The sequence below is a fragment of the Acromyrmex echinatior genome, chromosome 10, assembly GCF_024713525.1.
Source record: "Acromyrmex echinatior isolate Ae372 chromosome 10, ASM2471352v2, whole genome shotgun sequence".
In the NCBI taxonomy this organism is placed as follows: domain Eukaryota; kingdom Metazoa; phylum Arthropoda; class Insecta; order Hymenoptera; family Formicidae; genus Acromyrmex; species Acromyrmex echinatior.
The window spans coordinates 5,394,945-5,415,379 of NC_141861.1; the positions used below are offsets into that span (position 1 = coordinate 5,394,945).

General features: G+C 32.5%; 2 protein-coding genes across 9 annotated transcripts in view; one reads left to right on the top strand and one right to left on the bottom strand.

The window, feature by feature from the left end:
- LOC147908240 (uncharacterized) overlaps positions 1–20,435 on the bottom strand; it is a 539,816-nt gene that overhangs the window by 453,596 nt on the left and 65,785 nt on the right. The window lies entirely within an intron of this gene.
- Positions 1,372–20,435, top strand: part of LOC105151373 (Dpr-interacting protein kappa) — a 196,235-nt gene continuing 177,171 nt past the window's right edge. For 2 of the 6 annotated variants that reach the window (XM_087410246.1, XM_087410249.1), the window contains exon 1: positions 1,377–7,048. In XM_087410246.1, the coding sequence (XP_087266372.1) occupies positions 6,961–7,048 (88 nt within the window). In that variant the 5' untranslated portion in view covers positions 1,377–6,960. Of the gene's footprint in view, positions 7,049–20,435 lie in introns of all 6 variants that reach the window. The other 4 variants (XM_087410242.1, XM_087410245.1, XM_087410248.1 and 1 more) reach the window with 4 other exon arrangements.

Sequence of the window (20,435 nt, forward strand, 5' to 3'; positions counted from 1 at the left end):
CCGTCTTAAAACTTTAAGGCGCTCTCACCGTTAAGTGACACGCTTCATGGAAATACGACAGCGCGCGGAATTGCCATGAAATGTCTCAGACGTTTCGATTTCAAACTGGAGGAACTTTTGGTCCTTTAATCTGACGCTCTTAAAATATTATGTGAAACGTATTATCTTAAATTCACTATCCGCTATACTTGAAAGTAATGAAAAAGTAATATAATATACTCTATAGAGCAATAAAACTCGCAGTTAATAGCGTAAGTTAAGAGCAATAAGTAATGTTGATGCGGAGTTCGCGTAGCTCGTAAATTACCGAATTAAATTTATTAAATAAGTGAAGAAGAGAGCTATTCGGTCAAAATGGACCTTGGTGTCTAATAACTTTTGTATAAATTTTTCAGTTCATGCAAAATTTATGCAAAAATATTATTAGACATCAAGATCCACTTTGACTAAATGTGATTCTCTTCTTCACTTATTTATGTCGTTTACGTATCAATTAATTTTTATTTATTAAATTTATTAATATCGTTGATAAAAAAGTTCTAAAAAAGTTCTTTATAAAAAGAATTTACACATACAGTTTTCTCTCTATACCTTTTCAATTTATTCAATTATTAAAATATATACGTGTGTAAATTTTTATAATATCCTGTAAAATAATATCTGTAAAATTCTTATTCTCTATCTCATTTTAATATAAATTCTTTTTATCAAACTTAAATATTTAATAATTAAATTCCAAAAGAATTAAAAATATTAGCTGAACGCAAGCCGACTTGACGTAGGAAGACTTCAATGTTCGCACTGTAAGCAACAGAAATTCGAGAATTCGTACTTGGCGGTTGAAGACCTGGCGAACTGTATGCAGCGTACACATGCATAAATGCCAGATTACGGGGCACAGGAATTCGTGAGATAACGTCGTCCTTTCGGAGCCGTCAGCCGCCAGTTCGTGCAACAGAATCGTACCAAGCGTCATGTCTTCCACCTTGATACAGTTTTATTGCTGTCTCGAATCTGCGTCTACACGACTACTGCCATACACAACTTCTCGATATATCGCTCACAAGCATGGTGCATTGTTTAGTATGAAAACAATGACATGCTTGCAAGATTGATGTAAAGCCTAATGCAGACGGAGAAATCTTTCTAACGAGATTTCGGAAGATCTACATTATATTTTTGTGAAGCAAAAAGAAAAAATTAAACTTACTTCTAAACCGCCGGATGTTCGATATTAAAATAAAATATTAAAACGTAATAGTATAAAATATTAAATAATTAAAAATAAAATTTCTTTTAAAATGTTCTTTTAAAATTTATTTCCTGTATAAAATATTGGCATTTATTTACTATAAAATACTATAAAAAACAGAATATTTGAAACACTCGATAGATTTCTAATCTTGTTACATAATATATTTTAGTTTAAATTATCTCATTTAAATGTGAATTACAATAGGTAATAATTCAGCTCTTATTATATATTGTTTTTAAATCGTTTTTTCATGATACTCAATTGTAGATATATTTTAAGTACTGCTCTATTTTAGAACATCCGCTCGCGGTTACGCCGAACGACTAAAAGTTCGCGGCTAACTTTTGCCCGCGTTCACGTACGGGTTGTTCGTTTAAGAATTACAGGGTCCATTTGCCGGTATTTCACGGGCGCAATCTAAGTAGGCACGCCCCGCCTAGGATTTATTAGAATTAGAAATCTGATGCTCCATGTGCGACTACGTTGTATATTAACATTAACGGTACGAGTGTTACGGGCCATTTGTACTCGGAGTAGTGAATTACATAGAACGTGAGAAGCTTCCGTGCACGAATTATTAGTCTCATTATCGTATAGTTTACAGGTTTCACCATACGGCAAAATCTGTCCTGTAGTTATAGAATTAAAAATAGAGGAGATGCTTCGAAAATAGAAGAGATAATGTTAATTTCGATTCATGTTCATGCAAATTCAAATCTCTCACTTCCTATATTCGTTTAATTGCTTAATATTGCAAAATACAAGACATTTACACTTCTGAATTTAGACTGTAGTATCTTTATTATAATATATTTCATGTGAATGTTACACATGACTGAGTAAAATTATACTTTAATGGCATAAAATAAAAGATTTTGCAAAAAATAATATATCATGATATGAATATAAAACTAATCTAAAATAAATTAATGAGTTATTATATGAATATTATGCATTTCTACATTTACAATATCCAAATGCATTTATATGATAAATATTAAAAACGTTCATATGTATGTCATATTATAAATTGTTTTTTTGATCTATACATATGTAGAGAATAAAATAACGCAATGATTTTTGCTGCATATTTCGCTTTCGTAATAAAATTCTCCTATTCGTATAAAGATATGCGACTATGTAATATTATTGCATACATTACATGGAATATATGTGTATGTGTCCTCTCTACAATGCCGTATAAAGCTATATTCTCATTTTTAAATAATTTTATAATAAAGAAGTAAATTTTGTTATATTAAAACTCTATTTTTTAAATTCTCTTGTTTTAAATAAGATACATTATTCTACATCAATGTTGAATTAATTATACAAAATCTATACATCTATATATATATATATACACTATATATGTACGTGTATACACATGTTCGTATATATTGCATTCGCATGACTTTTTGTTAGTGAAATTCCATTCATACGCAATACTATAACTTAATTAACTAGAGCTAATGCAAATATTCTTTAAGATAACTGTATATTCATAATGTTAAACTGTAATTGATACAGAGATATCCTGTAGAGATATCCAGATATATAACATATAATTTATGTTTTTAAGTTAAGGAGTGTTTATGTAGTAAGGCTGACTTTTGCATTGTGATCGATTTTACTGACATCGAGATACTATACTGAGAGCGAGATATAGGATACATGATATGTATCCTATATAGAATGACGTGTACGTTATTTTTCAGGATTTTCAACCATAAATGCCATATCTAAGAAATAATGACGATTGATGGTGGTTGCGCGACGCGTTGAGCTAACTTACTATATGATACTCGATGAGTTTACTTGCATTAGATATTATTTATTTAGTGTAGCGTCTTCTTTCTCTTCTTTTTATATAAATTTTCAATTATATAATTAACATTTAAATAAAATAACCGGCCTTTATAAACCTATCTAACTTTGCGATTTTGTTTTCAATTTTTTGCTGAGTCTAAATTTGAAAACTGATGGTCAGATTTAAAAGAGGAAACATTTATAAATATTAAAAATATAAGACATTTTCAATTATTTACACGAATAAAGATTTAAAAAAAGTAGCATTTAAATCATATTGCGTACACATATATATATATATATATATATATTCCTTCTTTCATTAAAAAACAATATGAGCCAATGTTACTTTTTAAGTTTATAACATGTTGACATGAAACAAAAAAAAATTTTTAAATTAATATGTGTACACTCAGCTTAGGTTGGCTATTACTTCTACCTTATAAAGAGTTTCCTCTTTATATTAATTATAAACAAAACATTATGATAAAAATAACTACTATATGTTGTAAACTATACAGTATAAAAATACAATCTAAAATAAAATAAACTATACGGAAATTAATAATCATTTCTTGATAGTTTTAAGAAACAATTACTTAGCTACGAAATATTATATTACGATGTTCTACATTTTGTTTTACTGACAATAACAGAATGAACAAACTAAGCAATAAACTGATGCAATCGAGTCCGACAGACAGCCTGCACGATTTATTAGTGCTATCTGTTGAATTCAACGTGTAATTACCCACAAATAGCGAGTAAGGCATATTGGGTACCAGGCCATATGGGGTCCGTTTCCTTATTTAAAATTATAAGCAAAAAATACAAATATTATTGCATTTTCTTTAGAACTCATGTATTGTAATTTTAGCTAATAAGAAAGTTATAATCATACCAATTATGTGAAAGGTTTGATATAATAGTCTTCAGTAACTCAGACAATGCTGCATAAAATTACCTTTCATCCTAAAAATTTAATTAGAAACTCGTACTTTCATTAAAAATTCTTTAAGAAGCATAAACTTATTTTAAGCTCTTTTTTTTATTAAAAATTAATAAAGTGATTATATATTTCTTAAAAGATGCTAAGGAAAAAGAATTACATTAATATATAATTCGAGTACAAAAATTAATACAATTTTTCATTTTAATAAATTAATTTTTCTTTTTACTTTCGAAATTATAAAAGATTTTTAGGTATTGATTAAATAATTTTTAACTAATTTTTAACTAATCCCTAACTTATGCAAGACGTCGTGCTGCCTTAATTCGCATCGGCGAGCACTCGAGAACCACGAATACCATCAAGAGAATAAACCACAAGTCGTCGAATTGATATTAAAATTAATGTTATATAGTTAAAGGCGAGAAACTTCCCGATTAATTCGGTAGATAACGCCCGCGGGGGCTTTTGCAGGGGTCGACGTTGGGGTAAGAGATAGCATTGCCGCGAACACGACGGTATCCAATTCGAACAATTCGGTTTTCCTTCGAGCTGGGACACGCGAAGGTCCTCTCTAACCCATCCGTCCCCCTTCTATTTTACACCCGAATAGAGAGAGAGAAGAGAGAGAGAGAGAGAGAGAGAGAGAGAGAGAGAGAGAGAGAGAGAGAGAGAGAGAGAGAACGAAAGAGACTCGATTCACAAGGGAATTATCGGTACTTGATTGCGCTTAATCCGCGAAGTTTTCTCGTTTGACTTACCCATTTCGAACGCGACTCTGCCTCGTTGGCTACCGTCGTGCGCAACTCACAGTCGGACATCCGCTGAACGAAAAATGCGCGCTAATGCCCGCAAACGCAAAGAAGGAAAATTCAAACGTGAAAAGTCGAATGCTGAATCTCGCGCTAACGACGCTCGTTCGGTGGAATATGTTTGCTCACTTCCGGCGTCGTTCTCGCATCCTTCCTTTTATCTCTCCTCTTTTCCTTTGCCGTCTTCTCTTTCTTCATCCCTATCGCCCTACTCTCGCCTCTGCCTTCTTTATCTTCAACACTCTTAGAGAAGAAACGTTGCTACACGCAGGCTCGAGAGGCGAGGACGTACCTCTAACGGCTTACACTAATCCCAGGCTGCCTCAACAGCCTGGAGAATTATTTCCATTCCGTTTCCCTATTCCCCTGCAACTAGCGTTATCAAAGCGTGTACGCGCCGTAGCACAGTTTGTATAAAGGTAGAGTTGTGGTTTCCAGCATTAATTTCGGAAACAATGAGTGGCCTAATACAATCTTTTCCGTTAAGCGCGGAGTGAGAACAGCGGAATTTTGAAAAGACCGTGGAAATTTGATTTTTTATTTTGTTCTTTGTAACACAGCTAATATACACGATATTATATGCTCGTACATGATAAAACCGAAAATTCCATTATTCAACTTGATAGTTTATTTGATTCTATAAAGTTCAAATAAATAATTGATCTTGAAAAATTTTTATTTATGCTCTATTTGTTAATAATGGGTAGATATCAAATAAAAAAAGCAGTAAAATGACACAATACAAATGTACAACTAAATAATAATATAAAAATTATTAAACAATATATTGTATTTTAGTTTTAATTAAATAAGATATTTTTATGTAGCGTAGATATTTATTTTTGAAATATAAATACAGTAATATTTGAAAAAAAGACATAAAAGCAAAAGCAAAAATTTAAAGAAAACGTATTTAAAGTTTTCTTGGCCCCTTAGGCTTTCTAAGAAGTTCTTTGATGTGTCAGAAAGAAGTATGATTTTATTCAGTGATGTGTCTATCATCAAATATATATTTTTATTTTATAGTTCTTAATATTCCATTTACTGTGTAGAATTATATTGCAATAGCAAAGTATATGTGTATATAACTTAAATTTATAAAAAGATAAATGTATTCTAAAACGAACAAATAATTTCTTTTTATCGTATTCAATAAATATCAGTCTATTATTATGCATAAGATTGCAACATCTTTTTTCTCTCTCATATTTGAAATAAAAAAAGTTTTAGTTCTCCATACATAATATTATAAGTAATATTTTTTATTCTTTCAAACTTAATAGATTATGATAAATATAATAACACTAAAAAATATATGTATTTATAATACGTACAAAGTTCTTTTTACATTCATATTCTTGTTTGTTATTACCGCTTTTAATTCAATTGAGTTACTTTTCTGACTTCTTACAAAGCATAAACCGATCTTGAACAAAAAGAACATAAGAGAGACTATAAGAAATAATGTTTCATGTGATCCGTTTGAAAGTACCTTTGGATTTCCTGCTCAATGAGACAGAACGAAGATATCCGGCAAATTACAATTGTCTCTCTGTGACTAGTAAAAATACGAAAGAGGCAACTATGTGGAAGATTCATGCGTGCAAGCTTTGTCAATTGAAGATACTTCTTTGCCAGAAAATGTTTCTTCTGCTATATTCAATTTTTATCATCGGTTTGCATGTAGAAGTCTGCATTTCATAATATGAACACGTATAACGCAAATCCTCTTGCATTGTAAAAGACTTGAAAGCAGTGATGGATAAATGAATCACATATGTAAAGTGTATTGTGTATAAGACCACGAATAATCTCTAAACTTGACATCGCGAGAGAATAATATACGAGACGATAAACGAGATAACATAACACATTCACATGACACGTTTCAAAGATACTTTCAGCTCTTCTATACAATGAGAGAGAGAATGAGGATGTCCGGGAAATCACAATTGTCGCTGTGACTAGTAAAGATACGAAAGAGACAGGCACGTGGAAGCCAGGACGCATGCGTGTCGTGTTGCTCCTGCTGGACTCCATAGGACAAGTCAGTCTGCATCTAGACTCCGGCTCGCGTAGGTTTTGTACCAGTGCGTGTACGTGACGAAAATTGAACGATAATTAAAGAAAAATTCATGAGATTAATAAATATGACAATAATCACTGCTGTTTTCGTCCCATGGACCGTGTGGATCTTCGTTACATTGGTGCATTCATCCGAAGGTAAGTGTTCATCGTGTTTTTCTTCAAAGGCAATTTCGTAGCTATACATTTACTAAGGAATTAGTTATCAAAAAAATTCGTGTCTGAATCTTCTTATTGTAAAAGTGTTAGGATCGTTTAATTTCGAAAGGAAGTACCTCGAACGTCAAATTACGCTACATATTTTAAATTTTACGTAACATCAGCGAAAACTGAAGTGTTAAACTTGTGATGTGCGAAAGAAAAACCCGAGTACATTCAGTGAAATGCATAAGAGAACCACGATATCCGAATGCAAGCTCTTCGTATATACCATCCATTATGGTTATACCATAAATCTGACTTAACTCGACATGCCATTTTGCGAAACTTTCTTCATAAAGTCATGCCACCATTTCAGTATTTTTTAATGCTTTTTATTGTGTTGTTCTAGTTTCGCAATATTGTAGGAGATATTCAAGTGTATGCAGTTTTTCTCTCAGGTTGTTCTTCCTTAGACAACGTGATTAAACTTTACATTGCTGCGTATACTATAAAATTGGTATATTATAAAGAGGAACGGGATATCATTATATTTAAGATATATTAGTTTCGTAATTAATATGTATTTAATGTAACTGAAAAGATTTCGTATTTTCATCTTAGTGATGTGATAAGAATTATTTGAAGATATGTGAACTGACGATAAAATATTTTAGAGTAAATTTAAATGTACTAAAAAAAATTCATGTATATGTTATAAACTATGCAAAAAGTAAATTAAACGTTAATGCTTATTAACAATCACAAAAATGGAATTATTAGAAATTCGGGTGCTTTAGTAAATTTTCTAGTATACAAAACAAAGACTTAAATAACGATAAAACCACGTACATGGTTAAATGAGAATTTGTGGAGTGCACATGGTGGCGTGACACAGAAGTATTATCCGCAGGGAAACGGAAAAAGCCTCGAATTTATGGAAGTGCTAATTGGTATTGTTAGCGGAACCGAGCGCCAATAATGGAAGTCGCTATAAAATGACACGGAAAGATGGTAGAAATAAAGGTAAATCGATGATTTATCGAATAAAAGATTGGGTGGGCATGACTATTGGCCATTTTACATTTTTAAAGATAGAAACAAGAACAATGCGGATGAAAAGAACAAGTAAATCGTGAATAGCCTGGATCAATATTGTATATATATTATACACAGGTACCAGACGGTACGAAGCAGTGGATTTAAGATGCACGAACCATATGTTGGTTTACATTAATTCTGTTATTCGCCAAAATGAATAAAAATCTAGAATCAGTTCACTCTTAAATGTCACGAGGCGATAAATTTTTAATAATACTAAAATGTTACAAGTTCTGTTGACAATTAATTCCCATATTACTAATTACCTATTTTTAACATTTCTCTTATTTTCCTACAGAATTATAGAACATGGAGAATTACTGATTGATCATTAGAGTAAATAACAATTAGATTATAATATCATTATTATAGTGTATTATAGAATTTTATAGCAGTAATTATTTGATAATAAATCATTAAGTTGTATTTATATTAATGTTTTTGATCCAAAAATAATCTAAGAATGTAGATATATATTATCAACGTATGTGTGAATGAAATATCACAGTTGATGTTTCAATTAGGAGAATCAAATAAGAATTTCAAGAAGAGAGAATCATAAAAAGGAACTCTCTTAATATTAAATATTTAATAGTAAAAATTTGCGACAATTGAAATTTAATATCTTTCAACAATGCTAATATACAAGTTACTGGAAGTGCATAATATACTTCTAATGTGTAATTATATAAATAATACATGTATTATTTGACGAAGAAATATAAGTTGTCTGGAAAATGAGATAAAGTGAATACTTTACTTGGTATTCTTTCTAATCAGTAGTAAATCCAGAATTTAAGAGACATATAACAATCGTCATTTAATATCATTATCCAGTAACTGCCAGGAAAGTAAAAATTAAGATTTGAAGAAAGAAAGAGAGAAGAGAAGAGAAGAGAAGAGAAGAGAGAGAGAGAGAGAGAGAGAGAGAGAGAGAGAGAGAGAGAGAGAGAGAGAGAGAGAGAGAGATTAATGTCTGATTCTTAGTATTGCCTTCGATTTCTCTTGGGACAACCCTCTAGAGAATCAGTGACACGCGGTCGACGAATTGCCAAGATAGAGTAACGCTGGAGGGTTATCAAAGCATACAGCATAGGAACGACGCCAATTCAATGTATAAAATGCTAAACAATAAATCAAATATGATAAGATGCAAAATTACTACAAATTGTTCCTTACTTTTAATCTATTTACAATTATTTTCTAATAGAAGCTTTCTTCGTTCTATTGCTTAATAATATTTCTTTCTAGTTTTATCTGTAATATCTGTAAAATATACCTTTTATACATAATATTTATAAATAGTACCTTGATTATATGCAAATACTGATACATTCAAATCTACAGAACATGTATACCTATTTATTAATCACTGAGTTCTTTAGAATAATATCAATTTGAATACAGGATGCATTACTACCGTGCATTATTATTTAAGCGATGAGCGTATATTGCACAAAATATAGTTTGCTTTAAAGCAATATTTGCGTGATATATGATTTTGCAATGCCGTAATAAATGGAAGCAAAATTGGACGTGAAATAAATCGCGAATTTAATGTTTTGCAGTCTACACCGTAGAGTGATTACGTGATATGCAATTATTTCCCGATAACCGTGTCCGGACGGAAGGAAATATAAATGGCAGCGTGATATTTTATGTCATAATTTCCATTAGGATATCTATTAAAATGCTGCGCGTTTGCATTCAGATAGATAAAAGAATAACTGACTACAAAATACTTCTAAAATTACATTGCATTTAAACGTTATTGATTTAAATATTTCTAGCGTGTCAAACACCATATAGCGATCGTTAATCGTAATTACTAACGCATGCAACCTTAATCGTCTTATCGAAATGCTGTATCATTGTCGATCATGTCTGTTTCCTTGTGCATGTAATTGACACTTAGAATTAGAATGTTCATATATCAATGATTTCAAAACAAGGTAACGATTGAAGTGTTATATGTTTCCATTAACAGGCGCATTGCACCTGTAATCAATCTTCTACATTCTGCTTCGTGAAGCGACATAAACGTGTAATTACCCGAGGTTACTAGTAAAAACAGAAATAAATGAGAAAGTAAGAAACCATTATGTTGATAAGAAGCAATAGGAAAGGCTACACTTATATATATTAGGTGTTGGAATTAATTCGTAGCGTTTTACAAGTGATGGGAAGTACTTTCATTAATGTATTTTTTAATGCTCATGTGAAATAAATAACATTCTTTCATTAAAAACGCTACGAATTAATTCCAACACCTAATATATACATAAAACTACAAAGACGTCAAATTTAAAAATATTTTAATGCTTTTCATAAAATTTAAATCTTTTCTAATTTGTATTTAACGGATATCAAAATAACTTGTTTGTTGCAAAAGTCTGATAATAATGTAAATATCTATGAATATATAAAATGTTTCAGATATTGCAGATGAAAAAAGAATTTTGTTAATTAAAAAAATCGAAAAAGTTGCTGCCAAAACAATTCTAAATCAAAAATTAATATCGAAAAACAATTAAAATCAATAATGTAATGATAATAATATTTAAAAGTATTTAAGTAACAACGTTTGAGTTTTTTATATACGTTTATACACATGCATGTACTGCATTACGAGAGTAGTAATTAAGGTCTTCTCATAGTTACAACACTTTATCGCAACAAAACAGGCAGAGATTAATGAAATATTCGCGTTGTATTGTAAGAAAGATTTACTTTCATGTAATCGAAAAACTCGTAGACTGCAAGACATTCGTGCAAGGTAATTTCTTATTTAGTGACCCCAATCTGCCTAAAGAATGCGGAAAATGTAAGGCAGCTGTGCATATCCAGTCAGCAACAGCTTCAAACTTCATGTCACGGGCAGGCCTGCTAATTATTCGCCAGCACGCGAATGAGAGAAATTCCTTTCTCTTTCTCGGCGGCCAGCGTGTGCACACGATGCAAGCACGCAATGTTATACAACGCGGGGCAATTTCCATTATGCAACATGCCTCTGTTATGCAAATAGAGACGCGTGTCTGAGCGGACGATCTCTTATGTGATGTTCGGTGCTCGGGCGCTTCTGAACATTGTTGAAAATTTAACTTGGCGAGTTGACGCGAACGTATCAGGACGCGCAGTTACGCCGACGTGCGACGTCCTTTTTTTTTCATCGGTCCGTCTCGTTGCATGTCCGATGAAATTCCGATGGACGATGGCTCATTCCCGAACAAAGTTGAGCTTACGAGTGATGCGTGATACAACATTAAATATTTGATCGATTTATTAATACCGTATTAAGCCAGCTTGTAGGCTTACAAATATTATTTATAATAAGTTACCTATAATTTATTTTCTTAACTAATGACACCCCAAAGAGATCTATAGATATTGACATTTAAATATATATATCAATAAAAATTACCTTCAATATTGGATTTATAAGCTTAAATTATTTATAGATAGCATTTTACTAAATGCATATTACAATTTACAACATATACGTTATTGGTAGAGATCTAATAAATCTTCATAAACCATCAGAATTACGGCAATACTCTTGAGACTTCCACGGGTACTTTCTATACAGAAATTATGCGTTTCACGGATTATCTCCATATCCAATTCCATTCTTAGGGCATTCTAACAATAATATCTGTATAGAATTATGACAAGTTATTATGAAATTCTTTCTATCGCGAGCTTGAATCCGTTTATAAAGATAATACATATATATGTTACGTAATTACGTAAAAATAGTATAGCATATACATATATCATATATATTTAGATATAGCGCATATATTTAAACTTTACTAGATTTATTATAAACAATATTGTAGAAATTACTAATCATCATTCGTTTATAATAAGTCTAATGAAAGAATTTATATGTAATAAAAATACAAATGTTAATTGTCGTGAGTAACCAAAGCGTAAATTAATATTTTTATCATTAATAAATTTTACGAGGCGCTTCTATAATTAGATATATATTTTGAAATATCAATTATTTCAAAATTATTCGCGACGGTACGATTTTAAAACTTTTGAATTGCGCATGCAGTAGAGGATTTGTTACTTCATAAAAATTTCAAGGCGATCGATGAACGAAGGGTCACGACACATAGATACGTCCGAGCTGTAATCGAAAGTTTCGGATCCTCTTACGAAAATAAAATCTTGTTGCAAAAGATCGTAGTGCTTTGAAGGAGTTACGTTTGATACGTGCACCTATGCATACATACGAATGTGCGATAACTATTTATACGGTAATATTTTCCTTTAGTAGTTATAATTATAATATATTAAAGATACGAGGAGTATTATTTCTTTATTGCGAATACATGTTTATAATTATACTGATGGCTATTTGTTACTTCCAAAGTATCTATGCTTGTAAAATATTCTTAATAGAATTATACGAAACGAATGTTATGGAGAGAATTATGAAAAATATCTTCTGTATGAGCTTGTTTCACGGCGAAATCAACAGACGCGATCAGAAAATTAACTTGGAAAACTTTTCCAATGGTTAAAGTAGTGGTGCGCATTCGGGGAAATTATTATCAATGTACACACCTCGCCGGAAACTCTATGGAATCGAACGGTCGTTAAAGTTAAATTGGCTCGCTAATTAATTTCCACGCGGTTGCCCGTCCAATCGCCAATCGGCTCGTGTTCCTCGTACACCATGGAACCTCCATTTCTGCCTTGGACATTGTTTTCAAAATTACCTTGTAATCGACATTATATAATATCTATAATAAATAAAAACCGCACGTTCTATTGATTTTTACTGTGATTTAGTCTCATTTTAATATGCATCTATCTACGCGATATACATTTCCGAAAATACAGTGCATAAATCGATGTGAGAAAACGCAAAATTAGCAAAGCATAATGTACGAAAAAATATATTATGTGCAGTCTTTTTTAATAACTTCGTTTCTCGAAAAATCAATAATTATGAATAATACATAAACTATAAAGTCTACACAGTGAGTAGTATTTAATTGTCTTCAAGAGAAATATTTTTATTCTAATAATTAAGACTCAGTTATACATAAAAATAATTATTCTAATAAAGAGAGATTTTTAATCGTCTTTCCATTCAACATTAAAATGTCTTTCACTTGGAAAAAAAAAGTACGTAAAGCATCAAACGCGAACATATCGGTTTCCAATTGTAGAATACTTTTGAGTGGAGATCGGAAGATGGGAAAGGCGGCTGTGTTTTCTCGATAGGTCTGAATTTTTATGAAAATTCTCAGAAGGTCAGTTCTCAGGGCGAGTTGTGCGAACTTTGCAAGGTTGAAGCGACAAGGATGTGATTGTGCACGGGAAGGAGGACAATTCGAGGAACCTATCTGGCTACCATCAGCCACCGCAAAGTGTAAAACGTCAGCTGCAAGCGCTGTTTTGCGCACGTCCAGATTGCCGACACGGCCGCAACCGCCGACACCGATTCTGTCTCTGCAGTTCTAGTGCGTTTTCATGCACCGATACTTGTACCGCTTTTAAAAGCCTACAAAGAGCAGAAACATTTCCTTCGCGCATATCGCGTTAAAAAAGATTGAAATATATGAGATAAATCGATTCGCAATACTTTCAATTCAATAATTCTTTTCAAGATTCCTAGAATACTCAATCCTTTGTAAGAGATATAAAAATTTAAATTATTAAAAGTAGGAAATTGTATGATATAGTTTTCTATTTCAAAGTTTAATGTTTAAGTTTTTATGAAAAATTTGAGTTTATAAAATTATGATATTAGTAATTGTAATTAAATAAATTATTTTACATCGTCAATAAAACTTACTTTGTCATAAAAATTGATTCTTTGTCTTTAAAATATAAAAATCATAATGAGTTAATAATTTTTTAAATAACCAAAATTTATCTCCATATGCAGTAATATTTGACAAATTTTTATTACCTACAAATAACTTCCTTTATTATCTATAAATGACTTTTATTATCTATATATAACTTCTTGCTATGAGTTACATATTAAGTTACGCATCAACGCATACATACAAATGCACGACTAGAAGGATGAATCTTTGGTAACCTCGGAAACTCGCTTTGGTCGGTTGCTCTCGGAGCCATTGTTCTTAGCGTGAAAGAGAACGCATAAACATTGTACGTGGTGAATCGAGCTTTTCTGTAATACGAATTTCGAGTATATTCAGCAGAAACGAAATGTAAGATTTTAACGTTAACGAGCGAAGACTGTTACCTTATCTAGATGCAATATTATACTATTACGATGCGCACAGCATTTCCTTCTATATCTCTTACAATTGGGATTGCGATAGCTATTTAAAGAATTCAGAATCAGAGCAACCAATTCCATAATACAAGCTCTTTTCTTAAGTATTTGAGAAAACTAGAATTTCTATTATCACAGTTAATTTTTTTATTCTAAAAATAATATGAGATATTAATTTACAACCTTTGATTTATTATTCTTCAGAAGAGGAATAATGATCTACAATAAGATGGACCGCAACTTTATTTCGACTCTTTATTTTTTTATTTCTCGTTCACTTTTGATTTTGTATAATTGAAAATGTAAAATATACTAAAAAATTATATATCTCTATTTTTTTATTAGATTTATTGTTTAATCAGAGTCATTCTCTGGTTTAGAATGTCTTACATATAAAGTATTAATGTCGAAGATGTCAATTCTTCCAGATTTTCAGTTTCTTAGAGATCATCGTTCGAAGTTTACGAAACTTGTCGGATCTTCATGGGAACGTTGTTAACTTGTCACCAGAATTTTATTTTTTTTTAATCAAGTGTCACATGACATAATTCAAACTCTAAATATATCGTTTGCTTTCTTTAGTCTACTTTTAATCTTTAATATTATAGAAAATTATGCAGCTTCTTATCGGATATCTATTGTTAGGTTTTAAAAATCGAAGGATTTGTAATTACGCATATCGATATTGAGTTGTATTTGATTAGTATATAATAAGAAAAGATCTATTTCTCGAAGAAACGTACTATATTTCTTGAGAAAGGAATGTCGTGCTTCTCGATAAGTAACAGCGTAGCGCGAAATTTAAGCTATTACTCGAGCTTTCTTGGAAGAAAATTTATCTTCTTAACAGTAAATTTTTTTACTTTTTAATGGCAGAATACGATGCAATCAAGTATAATGATTACCATTTCATTGCATGTTCGTCTAATTTATATACAATAAATAGAAAATAGTTACAAAAAAAAACATCTTTTTATGGCATTTTATAGGCTAACATTAAAATTATTATTAATAAAATTTGTTATTATTTATAGATATAATAAAAAAAAATTGATGTATACAAATCGATAGATTTTTTTTTACATAAGAAATATTTTTATATTCACTAGAAATCATTTATATGCCAACTTTTACAAGAAGTCGAAAAGATTAGACTGCATGCGCATTATAAGCTACTTTTACGAGGGAAAGATAAACTAGGATATCTTAATAGAACTTTCGCAAAGAGATTACAGTATTAAATAAGTTATCGAATTTTGCATCTTGAATGATAATGCGTCGTGTATCAGATTACGTTTTTTGTTGCTGAAAGCGGTATTATCACGTAATAAACTTTCTGGCTTCTTTTTCAACCGTGTTCTTTTCCTGCCATTCAGTTATCGTCATCGTTGTTCAAATTCCGTATAATGACACCGTGTAATGTGTGCGACTGCTGTTTCATGATGACAAGGGCTCAAAGTTTCCCTCGTGACACGTGACACAGCTATGCAACCATGGTGCGCGTATTCATTATGTGCTTCATAGTGACGACAGTGGGGCGAGAGGAAATTATGCCTTGTGTCTCCTTACGCTCCAATACCTCAACGAGTGCCAGGGCATACTTATGTGACGTATAGAAGACGAATAGCTGTTACGACGTACGATGAATTAACAGCCGTTACGATCTCGCTTGCAATCGTATCATCTATAGTATCTCGTGTCTATTTCGAGCGTACCGTCATGCTTTTTGGAGAACACTCGACCTCATGCCCGCCGTCCTTTACTTTTAGGGATCCGTCAGTCCAGCTGTCTGCTGACCGGTCTCTCTCCTCTTTCCTCCTCTCTCTCTATTTGATTGTTCTCTTCTTCCGGTCTCGATCTCCCCTTGACACCGCTGCCGTTACTCTTTCGCCTATCGCCGTACGAGACGTTAATCACCCAGCAAGAAGATCGATCAGCGATTAATGAGAAATGTCGACGATGTAGAGGTGGAAATTTACACGGTCCGTTCCGTCGTTGCGAGTAGGGTATCGTGATCGATTCGGTATCCTTGGCACCTTCCGGAGTACTACGAAGCGCTTGAGAAGCGTAAAGGAAAGCTGGAAGTTGGGCACGGTGAATTAGGAGTATTAGAAAAAAAATCTCCATTACTATAATCTATGTTTATTGTATCCATTCAAGGTCGAGAACTTCTTAATAAAACATGCGAAACTGTTTTGGCAGGAATGCCAAGAAGTATCGTATCCATTAACGACGAGACACATCCCAAAGTTTCACAGTCTGTCAGTATTCGCGAGTAGAAACTGTTTGACATCTCGATGAACTTTTCCCATTCCCTCTATCACGGTAGATACACCCGAAGTTTACCCGCAATCCTAATGTTACGATAATATTTAATGATACCTTATCGCATAAATGAAACGTTTAACAGAGTTCGAATCTGACCGTGCAACGCATAACGCGTGAAAAGCATTGTTGCGCAAATTAAAGGCCGTACCAATGCTGAATAAGCTTGATTTGCGAGAAGCAACGGGATACTGAACGGGATACTGAATCAACTAAAATGAGCGAACTGTTTAGTAACAGCAAACAAAGGTATTGTGGTCCATGTTTATCAGTTCATTATTAGATATTAGGAAACATTAGCGGAAAGACAAATCATTGCCGTTAATTAACGCGGTTATGTTATTAAGTATGTTTACGACATACGCACTATGCACAAGAAACTTTACCATGGACTTGTATTATTGCGTACACAGTCCACTAATTATTAGCGTATAATTGGTTGTTGTACTGTTTTACGTGATACCACGTTGTTTCAAAGCACAATACTTTACCAATAATTGCGTACTTAAGCTACATCGCGGCTAAAATTGAGAAATTAATAATAATTAAGTTTATTCGAGTATTTAATACGCGTTCTGAAATTAATTGATAACATTTTTTAAATCAGTTATATATAATGTAATATAACTGCTAATACCTTTAAATTAATTTTTTTTCTGAAATCTGTAATTTTGGATTAAAGGAATGAATAGATAGAATGGAAAGATTCAGATTTCACGCCATTTTAGATTAAAGACCGCACGATGATTATAGGTAGAAACTTTCTCGAGATATCTTGCTCTTCTTTTAGAGCCGAAAGATCCTGCGAACGACTTTCTTACTAACGACCGATTTGAAACGATTGCTTCATCGTCCACTTCTACGACTATGAATGGGTTACCTAGAAGAAGACAAAAGTCGCCATTTTCTCAACTCTGCTCTGAATGACATTCGGGAACGCTGAGAAGACTAGTCAGCTGTATTTTCTGTACGATGTTAGATAATCTATTTTTAAGATCGTTTAAATATTTCAAAGTTACGTACTGTAAAACATTTTCGATTAATCATAGGAATCTAATTAAATTCTCCTGTCATAGGATTATAATCTCAGATTTAATGTAAATGATAAAAACAACTTTCTACACTTATTAGAAAAACATTTAAACTAATGTTTTAGCTATACTTAAAGTCGTCTACAGATTATAGTTATTTATGGAAATATAATATAAAAAAATACGTAATTAATATATAATAATATAATCAGATCTCATTTTTATGAATTATATTATTTCGTTACCATCGCATTATTTCATGTAATACAAAAAATTGTGTCAGTCTCAAATATGATAAATTAAATCTATGATGGATATTATTTCGTGTGAGATACACAGTAATAACCATTTCTCTGATGCCCTCGATCTAGCAATACTTGGTATTGATCTTGCTATGCAAATATCGGACGCGAACGATAGGAAAACTTCTTCACTTTGCCTCATCCCTGCGGAAAATGTTGTTCCTGCCGCTGGAAATACTCCGATCCATTGCGTGCCTGCTTCTGTTCGGCTTCGACTCCGCGTTGGACGTCGATTTCCCGTTAAGTTACTTTTGAAGATAGATTATTGGCTAGGATACAGAAGCAGATATCAGCTCTTGGATATCAGAATATTCTTGGCAAATGCGCATACTATGTCTTATTCTTACCGACTTTTCGTTTCCTCGTTTATGAACGAGCACTTTAGTACATTATAAAATCGCTATCGTGATATCTATTTAATAGATTATTCCACAAATATTTAGTTTTTATAAACATTTCAAATTAATTATTATAAGTAGATAAAGTGGATATAATTTCACGCGAGTTAAACTTTTGCATTCTTTTAATTGATTAATTTCTCAAATATAATTTTTTTATTATAATAATATTTTTTATTATAAAGAATTAATCAAATAAAAAATTATTGACATACTAAATTCATTAATAAGTCATATGCGTTTATAATATGTTGTACTTGCATAAAGTAATGTACATAAATTTGGATTAAACTTTACAACTAAACATGTTTTAGCGGCTAACCGTACGTTACTTACAGGATTACCTCACGTACATCCGTCAGCCAGCAGTTAGCTCTCGCATTATTTTAGTCCAATAAGTTGTGGTCTATTTTCTCTGGCGTATGTATAATTTACGCATACGAAGCGCAAAAGGAGCAAGATAGATCGGATTGCGTAGTTAAAGACGCGAGCGTTGTAATGCAGAGAGGAAATGAAGGAAAAGTAGGAAAAGGGGACAAGAAGAGAAGGCGCAAACAACGCTACGCATAGCAGGGCTCGGATTGCCACGTTGGCTGTTGTTCAAACAGTCTATCCGACAATAAAAAGCGATGCACGTCTTTGCCGGGGAAATCCCCTCGTTTCTACGAGGTTCAAAGAGGGAGAACCTCGAACGTGTGGGCGGGGGCGAGTACAGGGGTAAGAAACAAGCAGAAAGCTCGACGACCCGCGCCCATCGTCGGAGCTTTCCGCTCTCTCGCTCACTGTATCTTCCCCATCCAACTTACGAGTCGTATTTCTATCTTATTTCTTCCTATATTAAACTCTCTCTCTCTCCTTCCCTCCCCTCTCTCTTTCTCTCACTCAATGGCTCTCTTCGCTCATATCTTCTCTTACCCCCTCAAACGACCCGTCTCACGAGTGGTCGAAGGAAGAAATGTGTTTGTGTTTGGACTCTCGCCAGATAATCTACGGCAATAAATTTCTGTGTGTATAGTGTCATGTGATTGGTTTTATCTCTCGTGCTATGGCACTCATGCCAGGCTCGTTGCCCAATGGTATATCTAACCCTTTACCTCGATTCGTGGCGAGAAGTACGATAGATAACCGGAAGGATGATACGGCATAGTAGAGGAATGGTCGTTGTACTCGAGAAGAGTGGATAGGTGGCTACCTACCCGAGAAATCAACCTCTAATTCGTTTACCGCGTGAGAATCTACCATGGACCGTAGGTTTCCCTTTACCGCCCGTACCGTACGGGTGTATGCCTTGAATTGTAAGCGAGCTCGTCTTATGCCTCGGGGTGTCGGAGGCAGTTTCAAGTTAAGAACGTCTCGTACGTTTTGTATACGGCGTTTATCCTCCCTCATCCAAGCCGCTGAAGAAGCTTCCCTTGCTCTTATAACTTTTGAGCATCAGCATTCACTAGTGTCGTCACACGTGAATAGCTGAGATACCAGGGAACGTATCAGCTGCTACGGTTGTTTATGCAATATATCGGATGTTTCATAAAGTTCGCAACAAACTTCGCGGCTTTAACTATATTCCTTGACGAATTTGTAACCGAATTTTCTTTCAACATTAAAGTATAATTACACTGTGTTCTTTATCGATTTATTATATGTGTATAGTTATTAAAGAAATTATTTATGGTACGCATTAATATGTATAGCTTAACCTTGCTGGTCTATTCGAATCTATTTTATCCAAAATGTAATTTAATTCCTTACTATTTTATTAAAATTATTTCTTATTATTTTATTTAAAACCTTTTTTCTCTGGTATTGATGATTTTGATTGCTTCGTCAGTTATCTTCAATTACAACAATCAAAATATATCCTAATTTACATATATTTTGAATCTAAAGTTTTTTTCTTTTTATTGTATATTTCACAAATTTCATTAATTTTTTTTTTTAATAAAAAATCTGAATAGTACA